The 13,817-nt window shown below is 43.4% G+C and overlaps 1 protein-coding gene across 1 annotated transcript in view; it reads left to right on the plus strand.

The window, feature by feature from the left end:
• The window catches only part of GALNS (galactosamine (N-acetyl)-6-sulfatase), a 186,296-nt gene that overhangs the window by 92,649 nt on the left and 79,830 nt on the right, over positions 1-13,817 (plus strand). The window contains exon 9 of the mRNA XM_086945806.1: positions 210-313. Coding sequence (XP_086801932.1) covers positions 210-313 — 104 coding nt within the window. The remainder of the gene's footprint in view (positions 1-209; positions 314-13,817) is intronic.

A 13,817-nucleotide genomic window follows, 5' to 3' on the forward strand; every position in this document is an offset into this window, starting at 1 on the left:
TCAAATGCCCTCCCCCCAACACTCCACCAAGCTTCCACACACACAGCATTGTAGACCCTCCCAACACTTTGCATTCCAGCACATCAGTGCACAGATTCTGGACACTCAGACTGTCATACACGCTGCCACGCAATCACTCACACTTGACATACAATGATTCATCATGGAATCCCATTGATTCTCACTTTTGCAACCATCGTTTTCCCCAGGAGGCAGCAATGCACCATTTTTGTGTGGAAAGCAGACCACCTTTGAAGGAGGTATGAGGGAGCCAGCCATTGCTTGGTGGCCTGGACACATCCCTGCCGGGCAGGTAAGAAGGTGCATAGCAGAGTTATGGTCATGGCTGGTGATGGACGTTTGAGTACGTCTTTATTTGGTTGCAAGACTGATGTATTATCTGCAAAATGATGAGCTTTCAGTTACTTAGACTTCTGTTTACTAGGTTTCTTGAGCATGCCATTCTTTTCCTAACATTGACCCTTATGAATTGCTTCAGTTAGGAACAATGTAAAGGAACTATTGGTGAAGTGTGCTGGCTTTTGTCACTATGTTCCTATACCACAGAGAATCATGGTGATGAGACTTAAAGGGGCGTAAAAAGGCCTGCTCTCTAGCCGCTTTCCTTTTGCAAGAAGCGGTGACAGAAAGCTGTCCTGAAAGGACCTGGAATGTCGGATATCGTGAAAGCAGGATGTAGGTTTCCAATAGGCCATATGAATGAGGGATTTTTGTTAAATTCTTTATAGCAGAGTATATCCACGCTCATCATCTGTTGAAACCTCAAATGAAGTTGCTTATGGAGCTCCTTCTAGTGAACTATGATTCTGTTCTGCTTTTAAAGTTTGAGTCTTTTAAAGAGTTTTATTTTTGTGCTATATGGACATAATGGATCTGCTGCTAAATTAATACCCTTTTTGACTTGTGGAAAGGATAATGGGGCGGCTGATGTAGTGGTAGCGAAGGGTGGGCTGTGATAGCTGACAGCTGCTCTGGTGGCTTCTTTCGGATTGACACCCGACAATTGTAGAAGGCATTTGCAAGATTTTTAAATTTAAGTTAGCAAGTCACTTGAATCGGCTATGTAAGGTGGGCGCATCTAGATATGGGGCAATTAATGTTCCTTAACAGGGGGAGATTTGAATACACATTATTGCTTGGGTCATTGATCATTGGGCCCCTGAAACCTTTATTACTGCTCTGGTCCATTAATGTTCATTACCGCCTGGGGCATTTTTTAATTCCTGTCGCCAATATCGATACTTCGAACGGCATGGGCCTATTAATACTCCTTACTGCCTCAAGGGCTTGCTGCTCGTTACTGCCTGAAGTTGTTGATAGTTATAAATGCTAAGGGACATTAATGCTCAAAAACCATTGGGGCCTTTGATATTTATTATTGCCTCAGGGCAATATTGATGCTATCACTCCCAGGGCCGTTCATGTTTTTTACCACCTGGGCCCTTTAGTGATGCTCAGTACTTCTTGTGGTCATTGATGCCTTTATTGGCTGCTGGCATTCAGGCTCCCTTCTGGGGACATTGATGTGCATTACTTCTTTGGATGGGTGTTGAGACTAAGTTCACCAAAGGAGTCATAAACTCAATTGTTAGTTGCAAAAATGATTGCATACTTTAGCATGACCTAATGCAAAGGTTTGTTCAGCCTGTAGTCAGGTGCCATGAAGCCACATTTAATATTTCTCACCAGACACTCTAGGATTCTAGCTTTGATTAATGCATGAATGTTCTACTTTTTTTTTATTTATTCAAACTAAGCGCCCATCACATCACTGATGTTATTTATTGTGTAATTGTGTAAGTTAAGTGAGAAATTATGTGCAAGTTTATTATCAGTGCCAGGTGATGTTAGGATGTAGGCCCAAGGGCAGTCTGCAGTGGGTGCAGGTACACGAGGAATGGGCACAAGGTGCGATTGATGACCGCTCATTGCACCCATTTCCCAATTCACATGGCTGAAGCCTTTGTGCAGCGAGGTCAGGTGTAGAAAGACTGGGCACGATGTGCCAGTGGGTTGCTGCAGGCGCCTAGGTGCAGGGCATGGGCGACTTTTGCCCAGTATATGCCACAGACTGCCAAAGGCAGAGCTCAGTGGTTCCGAGTGCACAGGGATTGGCAAAGAGCATGGCCAAAAAACAAGCCTTCCGTCCAATGGCAAATCAACTAGCGTATTGCCTTTGTGAAGAAGTATCAGAAGCAGAACAACTGAGGGCAATTTGTAACCTTCAGCAACGCCTTTTACCCAGATGGCAACAGCCAATTTGTGTGAAAGGACTGGGTGCAGTAGTCAGAACCTCCTTCAAACTACCACAGGCTGGGCACAGTTAAATCAATCAATCAATCAATCAGTAGATTTGTAGAGCGCTACTTGTCGCCCGTTCGGGTATCCAGGCGCTGTATAAACATTTGTGGCCACATCGAATGGGGATTTTATTCATAAAACCTTTCAGATGCAAAAAACTTTAGTTAAGGTTCTGTTGCTACCATTTGGATGACATTGGCAAACAGAAATGAAGTGCTGTGAGTCAGTGTTAAAAACAGAAAACTGGAAGCTTTCAAGCAGTTGACAGTTAAGTTAGCCATGGATCTTAACTGAGTGCACTCCTTCAAAGGTCACACTGGCAGAGAAAAAGGGCATCAGGATTTATATTGTTGACTGTATCATTTATGTGATCGAAGGACACAGTAGCACGCAGTCCATTGGGTAAAACACAGAGCCATCCCCAATAGAGGTGGCCAATGTAAATAGCATAAGCCGTCCTCGGGATGGAAGGAGAAAAGATGCTGGAATCGCAGATCATATTAGCCACGTTCCTGGAAGGCTCTGGGTGCAAGATCTAACCACTGGGCTGGCCATGCACTGACGATGAAGTGGAGTCATCAATGATGTCAGCAGTGATGTGATCTATGACATCACAAGTGATATCATTGATGAGGAAATTTGTGATGTGTGATGTCCTATGTATGAGGCCAGGCTTGAGGTCATGAGTAGAGGTGTGTGAAATTCATATAATTTCCGATTGTGAAATTGCATGAACATTTCTGAAAAATTATACAAAATGCCAATCTAGCGTTTACAGGTATATCTGAGCAGCAAATGCGTCCTCGCGTCCATTTTGGGATGCAAGCATGCCTTTTACACAACAAAAAACACATATGCTGTGAATAACAGTCACTCGTGTTCTGTTTGTTCATGCTCCTGCAATATGATTTTTACCCAAATGGACATGAAGTTACGCAGGGTGGTGTCATTTCACAAATTTTGTATAACACGCATATTGTGAAACATTGAGAAGTATGTAAGATTACGCCGGCATAAAGAAAATTTCGCATAGGCCAAATTTGTTACTTGTCTATCTGTATTATACAACTGCAAATTTCTCTTTGTTTATTATTAGAAGGGAGATGTGTGGTATTCTCTTCTCCCTATTTCATGTTAAGATTTATTACTTTGGTATTTGCATTATACAACTGCATATTTCTCTTTGTTTATCATTAGAAGGGACATGTCTGATATTCTATTCTCCCTGTTCCTCGTGCTAGGTTCTATAGAACATAGAACATTGTTTGATGTGGTATGCATTCTCTTGGAGTCAGTTGCTGACTGGTTTGAGATGGCTGAGGTGTATCTACGTCGTCTTCTTCTTCTTTATGAACATTACACTACTCATGAGCAGTGCAACTTAACTCATGGAAATTAAAGTGTTTTTGCTTTTGTTAATCTCTGTCACACCAATTCTTTTTCTGTTTTGTAACCTGATCAGACGCACGCATACCTACAGAATATTAGCTGAAGCTTAACCAATATATTTTCAGTGATGTGTATGTCTTTTGTGTGCAACTATGTTTTCTAGTTATTTAGTATTCCATTCTTGTAAAAGCTGTAACCCCTCTCCCCACCCGCACTGATGTGTTCGGGAGCTATGCAAGTTCACGCCCGAGCAATCACATATTTCTGACTTCCACCTTTACCGCTCGGCTGAGTCCGGCTGTGTTTGTAGAATGCGTAAGTAGGCAGCCCCCTGCAAACCCCCGCCGCTCCCCGACTTCTCGAACCTTCCATCTGTCAGAGATGCTTATTGTGCCGGTTTTAGAATCCTCCTTTCTCCGCCATGCGGGTCCCTGAAGGAGGAAAAGAACGTATCATCCCAGAGACAGCCTCGCCACCAGCCCGCTATCTCCCCCCGGGCCCAGATTGAGACGGAATTAGACAGGGATAGGAGGTCTGCGCGCTGTGATAACTGCAAAAGGATTTTTATGCAAGGAAAAAAAAGAGATCGTGCCTTGACATCGGCGTGTCGAGTTAAAAAAAAAAAAAAAGAAAGACAGAAAAAAACAGCTCTTGTCCTCGTTTCTTCATCGCTTCAACCGGCCCGCCTCGTCCACTCTCCTTCCCATTTCTTGTTTGGCAGTTTTATTAATTGTTTCAGAGTTTTAAAGCTTGGACGCGCTGACTTATTCCTCTTGGCGACACCGCCCGGAGCAGAAGGGATTGTCATTTCCTTAAAGACGCGCTCCCCGCAGCCGGGTCGCCTTGGACGGCGCGGGCGCGCGGGGGCCTCTGTGCGCGCGGGGGCCGTCTGCGCGCGCTTTGCCGCCTGCTCCTCGCTGATACCGGCCCTATCAGATCGACTCAGCCAACATTTATTTCCTCGCGGCCGACGGCTCTTCATGACTGCTTAATAGAATAGAATGCCCGGGCCTTTGTTGACTGCGAAATTGCGTGTTTTTTAAATGGTGGTTTGTTATGTTTGAATGCAGTAAAGTTTTTTTTTGATTTTTAAAGAATGTGATTCCGATGCCCTCTGTAGTCGAGATAAACACCTCTGCTCACAACACCTGTAATAGGCTTGCGTGTGGTGTATTTTGTTTGCATTCCTAAATGACAGGGTAGGGCAGCCGGGGCTTGGGTTGTCTACACTAGAGTAATAGGGTAGAGACATTGCAAGGGTAGCATGGTCCCTAATGCAAGCAAGGAAATCACCCCCACCCCTCCTAGCGTGATAGTACAAGATAACTAAAATTAGGGTGCAGTGGGGCCCCAACTAGTCTTGGTAACATTGCACCTGCTGCGCTAATTGTTGGTAGGCACAGTGTGGTGTAGCAGGAACGTTCTACTGTTCAACAAGATAGTTTATTCTTTCAATTGTAGGCGCACCACCTTTTCTAAACAAATTCATCAAACTTTAAGTTGCTACAGTTCCATTCGGGAAAATACAGTTCAGGGATTGCTGCCCTCTTTGTCACCGCAGTCCTCCAGCACACCCCCTCCACAATCTGCAGGTGTCCAAAACTCTTCCCAGCTACAGCCTCTCCAGAGGACTGACTTCCTGCAGAACGCAGACTACAACAAGAATTAACGGACTGACTTATGCCCAGTGGTGCTGGAACAATTTTCAGAGTGGGGTGCTGACAGCAGTGTTACATGAATGAAGTCATAGGGATTGAAAACAATCCAAGTGTAGCACAAAAATCAAGTCTTGCAAATAAGACAAGTTCATTCATCAGGAGAGTGGTAAGGGTGTAGTATGTAGCCGGCGGTGTATTAGGGGTCACACTGTTGCGAAACTATTACTAAAGCCTGGCATGGTAGAGCATAGTTATTTACACACAGTCGTTTTCCATTGAAATGGCTACAAAATTCGCACGAACGTACAGTTTTACTCATAAAACTGTAAAGTAGACAAATGATAATATGTGCAAATCGGTTTTCAGTAAATATTTACCATTTGCACATCACCAAGTAAAGTGTTTTGATCCTAATAAAATCTTTGATTCAATCACACTTCAGAATTATAAAAAAAATAACGTGCTTTATGTATGCTTACCTTACTGCTGATATATTTTGAAACATTTGCACAGTTATTTTACAGGTATTTAAATGTTTTGTGTTAGGAAAAACTGACATCCTACATCCTTTCGTTTTGCACTCCCTGTGCCCCAGCAAGATTATCTGATAGTTCACTTTACAAAACTTTGCAGTCAGAAAAGAAAAGCAAACACTGGTCTGTCTATATGTTAAAAGAATAAGCAGCAATTTGTCAGAAGACATATCCTGATAGTTGACCTCTGTCTTTGAGCACACAGCAAATGTGACACGATGAAAACAAATATTTAAAAATCTTTATTGCTCATTCGCCATCTGAACTCCAGCGTGGGTATTTTGGGGGTGCTGCAGCACCCCTCCTACCAGGGCCTGTGCGTATGCCTGTCTCTTCCAGAATAGAATGAGTGTTTCCAAGGTGAACTTATCCCCTCATGTATTAGAATACTAATGCCAGACTAACAATCTTTTCTTTGCACAGTCATTTCTTAAGTGAGAGATTCCATCCTTCCATAGAGTGCACAATTGCTTCATCTAGAATAAATATTATAATACACCAAACTATGGGCTTGATTTATATGTTGGCGGTGTGTATTTTCAGTTGCAACAGCTTCTACACACCACCAACATGAACACCCTCCTGCTCGATTTAAATGTGGGCAGCCCTACAGTTTGGCTCCGGCAGTCACTACTCCTTCACAGCCATAGACAAGCCTCTTCAACAGCCCGACGAAGTAAGGTGTGTCGGAGAAATGGATTCATGTCCGCCATCTGAATCAGGATGGGCGGACATGAGGCCATGTTTTTTTATTGTCTGTCACTGCCAGGCAAACCCTGGAGTTGAGGAAAAGTAAACAAATAAATAACCCCCCCGCTGCCATGGGAGATGACTCCTATGGCGAGGGTAGTGTTTTTAATTTTCAAAAACAAAATCCTGTTTTGAGCTTTTATTTTTTTAAATAAAAAAAGTTTCTGTTTGATGCAGGGATGTGTCATGCAGACGCAGCCCCACACCAAATAGTGGTTTGCATTGACCGGAACCGCTGTGACCTTCATTTATAAATTCGGTAGTCGGGACTTCCATCAGGACAACAAAGGTATTTACTATGATGCTGTGGCAGAACAATGTCGGATCGCCAAAATATAAATCCGGCCCTATGTTCTTTTTGTCCTGATGAAAACCTGTATAAATTAACAAAAAGGGGTTGAAACATTGACTTGTTGACACCCACTGATTGACAATTAGCATTTCTATTATCACCTCTTGCTTATGGATATTTCTTCTTGTATTTTGCACAGCTGCAGAAAGTGCTTCTGTACAAGGCCCTAACGGTATCCTTTTACCACAATTTATTTACTACTACATACAACTATTGGCTCTTTGGCCATGCCTTGAATACATTCCATAAACCATGCTTTAAGTGACAATTTATCCAAATGCTTAATGCATAGTTACTATGTATACAATAAATCAGCTTGACTTGCTATCTAAAAATGTAGGTAATGTTATTTTTTAAATGCCTTTTGGGTACATTGTTTTTGCATTGTACCGGAGAGGCCCGTTGCATATCCTCATCTCTAGCTGTACATGCCTCTTCCTAGGTACATCTCGTTGATAAGTCTTTTCCACATTTCTCTCTCTGGCTGTTTCAAGATCTTCCTAGCCACAATCCTCTGTAGTGTGTAGGCACGTCCCATACCTCACTCTGCACCCATTTATGGCCTTCCTGATTACAGCTCTGATTAATGGATAAACCTATCTCACACTTCATTCAAAGCACAATGCTAGGAAGAAGGCTTTAGTGCTGACAGCAAGGGGGACTAGAAGCCCCCTCTAATTGCTCCATTGCGAGGATAGAAAGGAGAATAATGTCATTTGAGCTAGGATCCAATGATCTTGCCAGATATGGGCACGTATAGTGCATGTGATGGGGCCTACAGCAGCTGCAGACCCTCCATTATAGTGGAAGAGCGTCACCACCCTCTGCCAGCAGATTCAAAACTTGAATAAATAAAATGATGATAAAACAGGTTTATTATAATTTTTTTTTCTTCGCAGAGCCGAGTCTTGGGTGTAGGGCCTATGTGACCACTCATGGAGGAGTGGTGGGCACTGCAACAAGTGCGCTTGTAGGTTTGGCCGACCATCTTAGGACGGACAAACCAACTTGCGTCCTGATATGTCTCCAACCCGAGCTGCATTGCCGGGTTGGAGACAGCAGTCACAGGCTCCCAGTCTCTCTGGGAGCACAAATCCAGGCCGCTCAAGCCCATCTTGGCACTTCTCTCTTGCTGCCAGCAGCATAAGAGCTTCGTCTGGATTGGCCGTAGGGAGTCTGGGAGCCTCAGCCTGTGCTTCAGTGGACTGAGAGGAGCAAAAAGCAGCAATGCAGCAGGTAAGTTCTTTTTTGTTTGTTATATTTTATGTTGTTATTGTTGTCGTCTGTTTGTCCCTCCCCTCCCCCACGTTGCCCACCACTTTCACCTGACACCAGCCACTACTCACCTACAGTGTTAGATGTGTAGTTCTATGTTGCATGTGACAATGCACTGCAAAATCATTGGGATTGGGCCTTTTAGTGGCTGAGGATGACACAGGAAAATCAGTCTGACGTCTGACACTGGGAGGGTTGTAAGTTATGTTTGGTATTGGTCCCAAATAAGTAACCTGGCTGAGTTCACAGTGGCCAGCCATTGTCCCATCACAACAGTGAGCTCTCGTAGTTGACATACATGTAAGTTATTATGGATTACAATATTCCATTGGCAGCACTGCTTGTTTTTCAAACCCTATGTGATCAACCAAGGTCACAAACATTGGGACAACTTGTGTTGTAACTTATGTGGTTTGACAAAATGCTGTAGTAGCCACACTTCTGCTATGTGTAGATCATGCTTTTCTACTTTGTACATTGCATTCTACTACTTCTAGTTGTGTTTCTCTAATTCTAAATGCAGAACTAGCAGTAGAAACCAGCACTATTTCAGAAACTCACACCCGACACGTGGCAACAACACATCTCATGGGGGACATCATGTGTGGTTAACTTCTCAAACAGTCAGGCCACCAGTGTGGGTGTTTTCTGCTCACTCACCAGTGCTCCTTTTTCAGTGAATCTAGATGAACTGTGCCCATGCAAGGGTGCCTCTTACAGAGTGACTCTCGTTGTGCGTTTAATGGGTGAATATAGTGAAGTGACAAAGGTGATTGAGAGGACCTCAAACATTCAGAAGTGGTTCAGGCACTTCATTGCATGGAAATAATGTCACACTGACTGAATGTTTATGTACATGTCATTTACCAAATTTCTAGTGTGCCTTTCCCAGCAGCTGGTGTGGATGCCCAGAAGGCCACACAGCCAATAAGTGCTTCTTTAAGGGAATAGGTCATGGCCACACCTTCTTTGGTGAATGGACTTCCCCAGCATATTTAGGGCATTAGTCAAGACCTCTCCATCTGACCTATTGTGCCCCTTACTGTTGGGGGATCTTTTGAGGACCCCCCTATGCAATAATCTTCATCTTTTCATTTACAAAGTTTGGGGCCCTCCTAGTCTTTGGCTAGCAATCTGACACAAGAAGAGTGACATGGCTGCAGAAAAGAGGTGGAGGGCATTCTTCGACCCTCGAGTAGTTCAGCAGTGGACTGTTTTTAATGTGCCAGGTACATTTCTGACTACTCTCTATTCCAGTTTTTGTTTGCTGGAAAGACCACTTTGAAAACATCTGAAGATGCATATTTTCTATTTTAATTTCTGCCTTGGACATTATGAATGCTAGTCAGGTTGCTGTGAATATTTATACAGCTACTTCCAGCACTAAGAAACTCTGCAACAAACCTTCCAGTGTTGACATTTTCCATGTGGAAAATTATTCTGAAGAAATTTACATTGACATTCACAGACCATGTGAAAATGTGATCTGAGGCAGTGCACAACCCTGTATCATGTGTGGCACTTCCGACACTTTAGCCAATTCATAGTTGTATTCTTCCAATTGTCAAATATGCACAAAAAGTGTGTGCTTCCAAATCCCCAACCTCATTACAGTTGCAGAAAATGCCACCAATCTAATAATTTAGTGAATAGTCCAAACTTCTGCAGAGATTTCCCCTCCTACTGAACAGAATATTTGTTGCATTCATTTCAATGGAAGCCTCCCCAAGCTATTCTGTGACCATGTAATCTGTACCTCTTGTAAGGCTTCAAAAAAGGCTCTCATTTATGTTTCATGCTTCCAATCACATAAAGGGCTAGCCTGAAGGAACTCTGGATTCCTGATGGGGACGTGCCACTGAAAGATGTGTTGGGCAGAACCATCACCTGCCTGTTAGCCTGACCACCATTCTACCTCTGCCAAATCACAGGCCTATTCAATCTCGAGTACTCTTTTTCTCCGGGTTTAGGGCCATACTAAGTAACACCACAACCCACCACTATTTGTTATTAACGCCCATAAGATTGAAACGTTTTGGACAGCCCATTCCTCTTCACCCCCACAACACAGCACTCAAGCCATGTACATGCCAAAGCAGTGCCACCTAAACCACTCATTCAACTACTCACAATTAACTCTCGCAATTAACATTAATACAATAACTTGTTAGAGCCCTCCCACCGCCCTCGGATGCACGCAACATGGCACCAATGACATCTAACTGGCAGATCAGTGTCACTCCAACAATGCATTGAACCTGGCACAGAGCAATTCTTCACAGAACCAATAGTAAGCCAATCAGAAAATATCACAGGATGTAATCACACGCCAACAGCAACAAAGGCATACACCAACCCCAAGTCTCTAAGGGCCAGATGTACAAAGGTTTTCTGCGGATGCAAAGTTTTAGACCCGTTTTTCGCTCGCAAAAAACCTGTGGCCCATGTAGTAATTCTATTTTGCGAGTCGCAAATCAATTTGCGACTCGCAAAATAGGTTTCAGGACTCGCTATTAGGAAGGGGTGTTCCAAAGTCGTCCTTCCTTAATAGCGACTCCTTAAGCTATGTAAGAATGTTTTGTGATCGTAATTGCGGTCGCAAAACATTTGTAGTTTACCACCCTTCTCAGAAGGATGGGGAAGCACTCTCAAATTGGGAAAGGGGTCCCCAGGGGACCCCTTCTCCTTTGTGAATGCATGCACAAATATTCTTTAAGGAAAGACAGTGGTCCCAGGGACCACTGCCTGCCCTTAAAAAATGAAACTGAAAAGTTTCATTTTAATTTTTTAAATGCATCCCGTTTTCCTTTAAGGAAAACGGGCTACATTAAAAAACAAAAAAACTGCTTTTTTAAAAAGCAGGCCAACATCCCTGGGCGTGCCAGCCATTCCCAATGGGGTCGCAAATTGCGACAGCCTCATTAATATGCATGAGGCATTCAATTTGATCAGACACTGTTGTGCATCCCAATTATCAAGTCGCAAATTGTGAATTACAAATGCGACGCAAATGGCCCTAAATACACAAACCGCACAATAGTGAGGAAAATGTAATATGTTTTCTTACTGATAGCATTAGACGCCACTACTGGTAACCAGCACCCACATTAATAGACAACTTTAGAAAGCTGTATACAATTTCACACAAATAATGCAGCACAAAGGCAAAACCATACCACCCAACAGCACATCAACCTCTTCACTGAACTACCCTTTACAATATTTTATACAAACACCCATTATAACAAAACTCCATAATCAACCCATCTCACCCTCCTGTACCCAGCACCAAAACCATTTTGCTAAGAGAATGGTGTGCCTCAACACCGCATTCAGTCCCTCACACAAAGGCCCTCTGAAAACATGACACATCAAGACTCATAATAACAACAGAATGCTTTAATCAGCACACCTCACCCTCACAGGCACTGAACAGCACCAGAGCAATCCAATGTACAGTGATATCACTCCCGGAGGGCAGACTTTCAGACTAACTGCCACCTTCAAGTGCACAACATGACACCAGACTGTCAGACTGTCTACTACTTATCACAACCAGCCAAGGAACGTACTACAGTTCTCCCTTGTGAATTCACACAAATCACAAAGTCCTACAACTTGCTCAAAATGATAAAACAAGGCATCCCCAACAAACACCTCAAAAACAACACCAGAACTACAATGTGCGGTGCTTTAAACCAGTAAGCACATCTGGACATATTTATGATACTCATACCTGTCCCAATGCTGTCTGCCAGAAAGACTGCAGTCTGCAAAAAAACAAACAAAGGCATGTGTCTAAGGGCTTCCTGGACTGCTGAGTGGGCTACAAGACCATACAAATGAAAGAGACGGGCTGCATTCATACTACTAGTATAATTTGTCTCATGTTCAAACTCTGTCTGAAGAGGGACAGTGAGTAAGAATAGCAACAGCTTCAAATCAATTTACACGATCTTGGTGACATCACCCTTTGTGAGATTACAATGCCTGCGTGCAATGATAAAACATGTCCACACTCCCTTTCCTGTTTGTTTCTCTGCAATTGTATATTCTTGACCACAGGGACAGTTCCATCCTTCCTTACTACATTTTCTAAACCTCCATTAATAAGCATTTTAACAAGTACTGGCAAAGTCAAATAGTTTCGCCCGTAAGAAAGCTATAGGCTTTGCCAATGTATTTTACCCATGTTGTGGAGCAGTATGGATGCAGTGCATCATGGTGAAAAGTTAGGAAAATAGTGCTATAAAGCAGCCAGCGCTGACTGCGTTATTGCACTTTTTTCCCTTATGGTTGGTGGGCACCATGGTCAACTGGAGGGATGCTGGGAGGTAACGGATAACAGGAGGGAGAGAACAAGCAACACGTACAACAGGAAGATACAAAAAACACTGACTCTGCCAACGCTGGCTGCTTCATAGCACTTTATTTTTCTTATTGTGTGTGGGTTTGGGCAACACACACAGAGGGAAGGTGGCAGGGAAGAAGTCATATGAACAGTGGGAGGGTGGGAGCTGGGAGGAAAGAAGCAACTCGGACAAGGGGGTGGGAAGGAGGACACAATACGGACAAAGGGGTGGGAGGCAAGAAGCAACACAGATGGGGTTGGGATGGAAGAGCCAACACGGACAATGGGGTGGACAGGAAGAAGCAACATGCCAACGAGGAAGAAGAAAGAAAAATAGTACCTGTGGCACAAGCAGCAGAAGGACACTTATCAAAGTGAAGCAATCAGTACTTGGTCCATGCCTCAAATGAAAGAAGAGGAAGTAAAACAAGCACGCACTGACCAATTTGGAGGTAGCAGATATGAATGAAAATAAAGCCAACAAATGGTAAGCAACGGGCAAATTCCAAGTCCATTGCTTGCTGTCTTATGCAAGACCTAAAAACCGTCTCTGCTTGTGCATCTCTCGGGTCCTTGAAGTGGACCACATCTGAATTGATAAGAGTCAATTGTCATTGCAAGAGAAAGTTGTGAACTCTCCTTGCCTTTTTTGTTCTCTCTATTAAGTCTTTACGCCTGCTTAGCCAAACGTCTCAAAGCTCAGGCAAATGTAAAGGTTGGCTTTCAAATCTATTACTAATGGCCAATTACAACACCACTCTTCCTTCATTTCTAATAACCGTGATGACCTGACTTAAAATCCTGTATTACACTTCTGCCTTCTTATAGGCTGCTGAACTGTCCAACAGAGCACTCTAAATATCCCATGGAGAATACTTTGACAAAAAAGGGAGAGAGAATCCCCGTTGTCCTGGAAATCTATGCAAATAGGAAGTTCACATATGTATGATGGACACGTTTTGTCTGTTCTGTAGCTAGAAGGAACAGCTCCACCTACATTGAGGCAAAGATAAGCTCCAGTTTCACAAGGTTGATTTGCGTGGGAGTAAGGAGGCGGATCGTATTAAGAGGTTGCAGTCATTATGGAAACCATCTTCAGCTTTTTCTGAACCAAAGGCAGGAGACAGTTTTATGATGGAGGCATTGTCAAGCATGGGAGGGTACACATGCATGTTAATAATCGGGTG

This window comes from Lissotriton vulgaris, chromosome 12 (genome assembly GCF_964263255.1).
Source record: "Lissotriton vulgaris chromosome 12, aLisVul1.2, whole genome shotgun sequence".
Lineage (NCBI taxonomy): Eukaryota > Metazoa > Chordata > Amphibia > Caudata > Salamandridae > Lissotriton > Lissotriton vulgaris.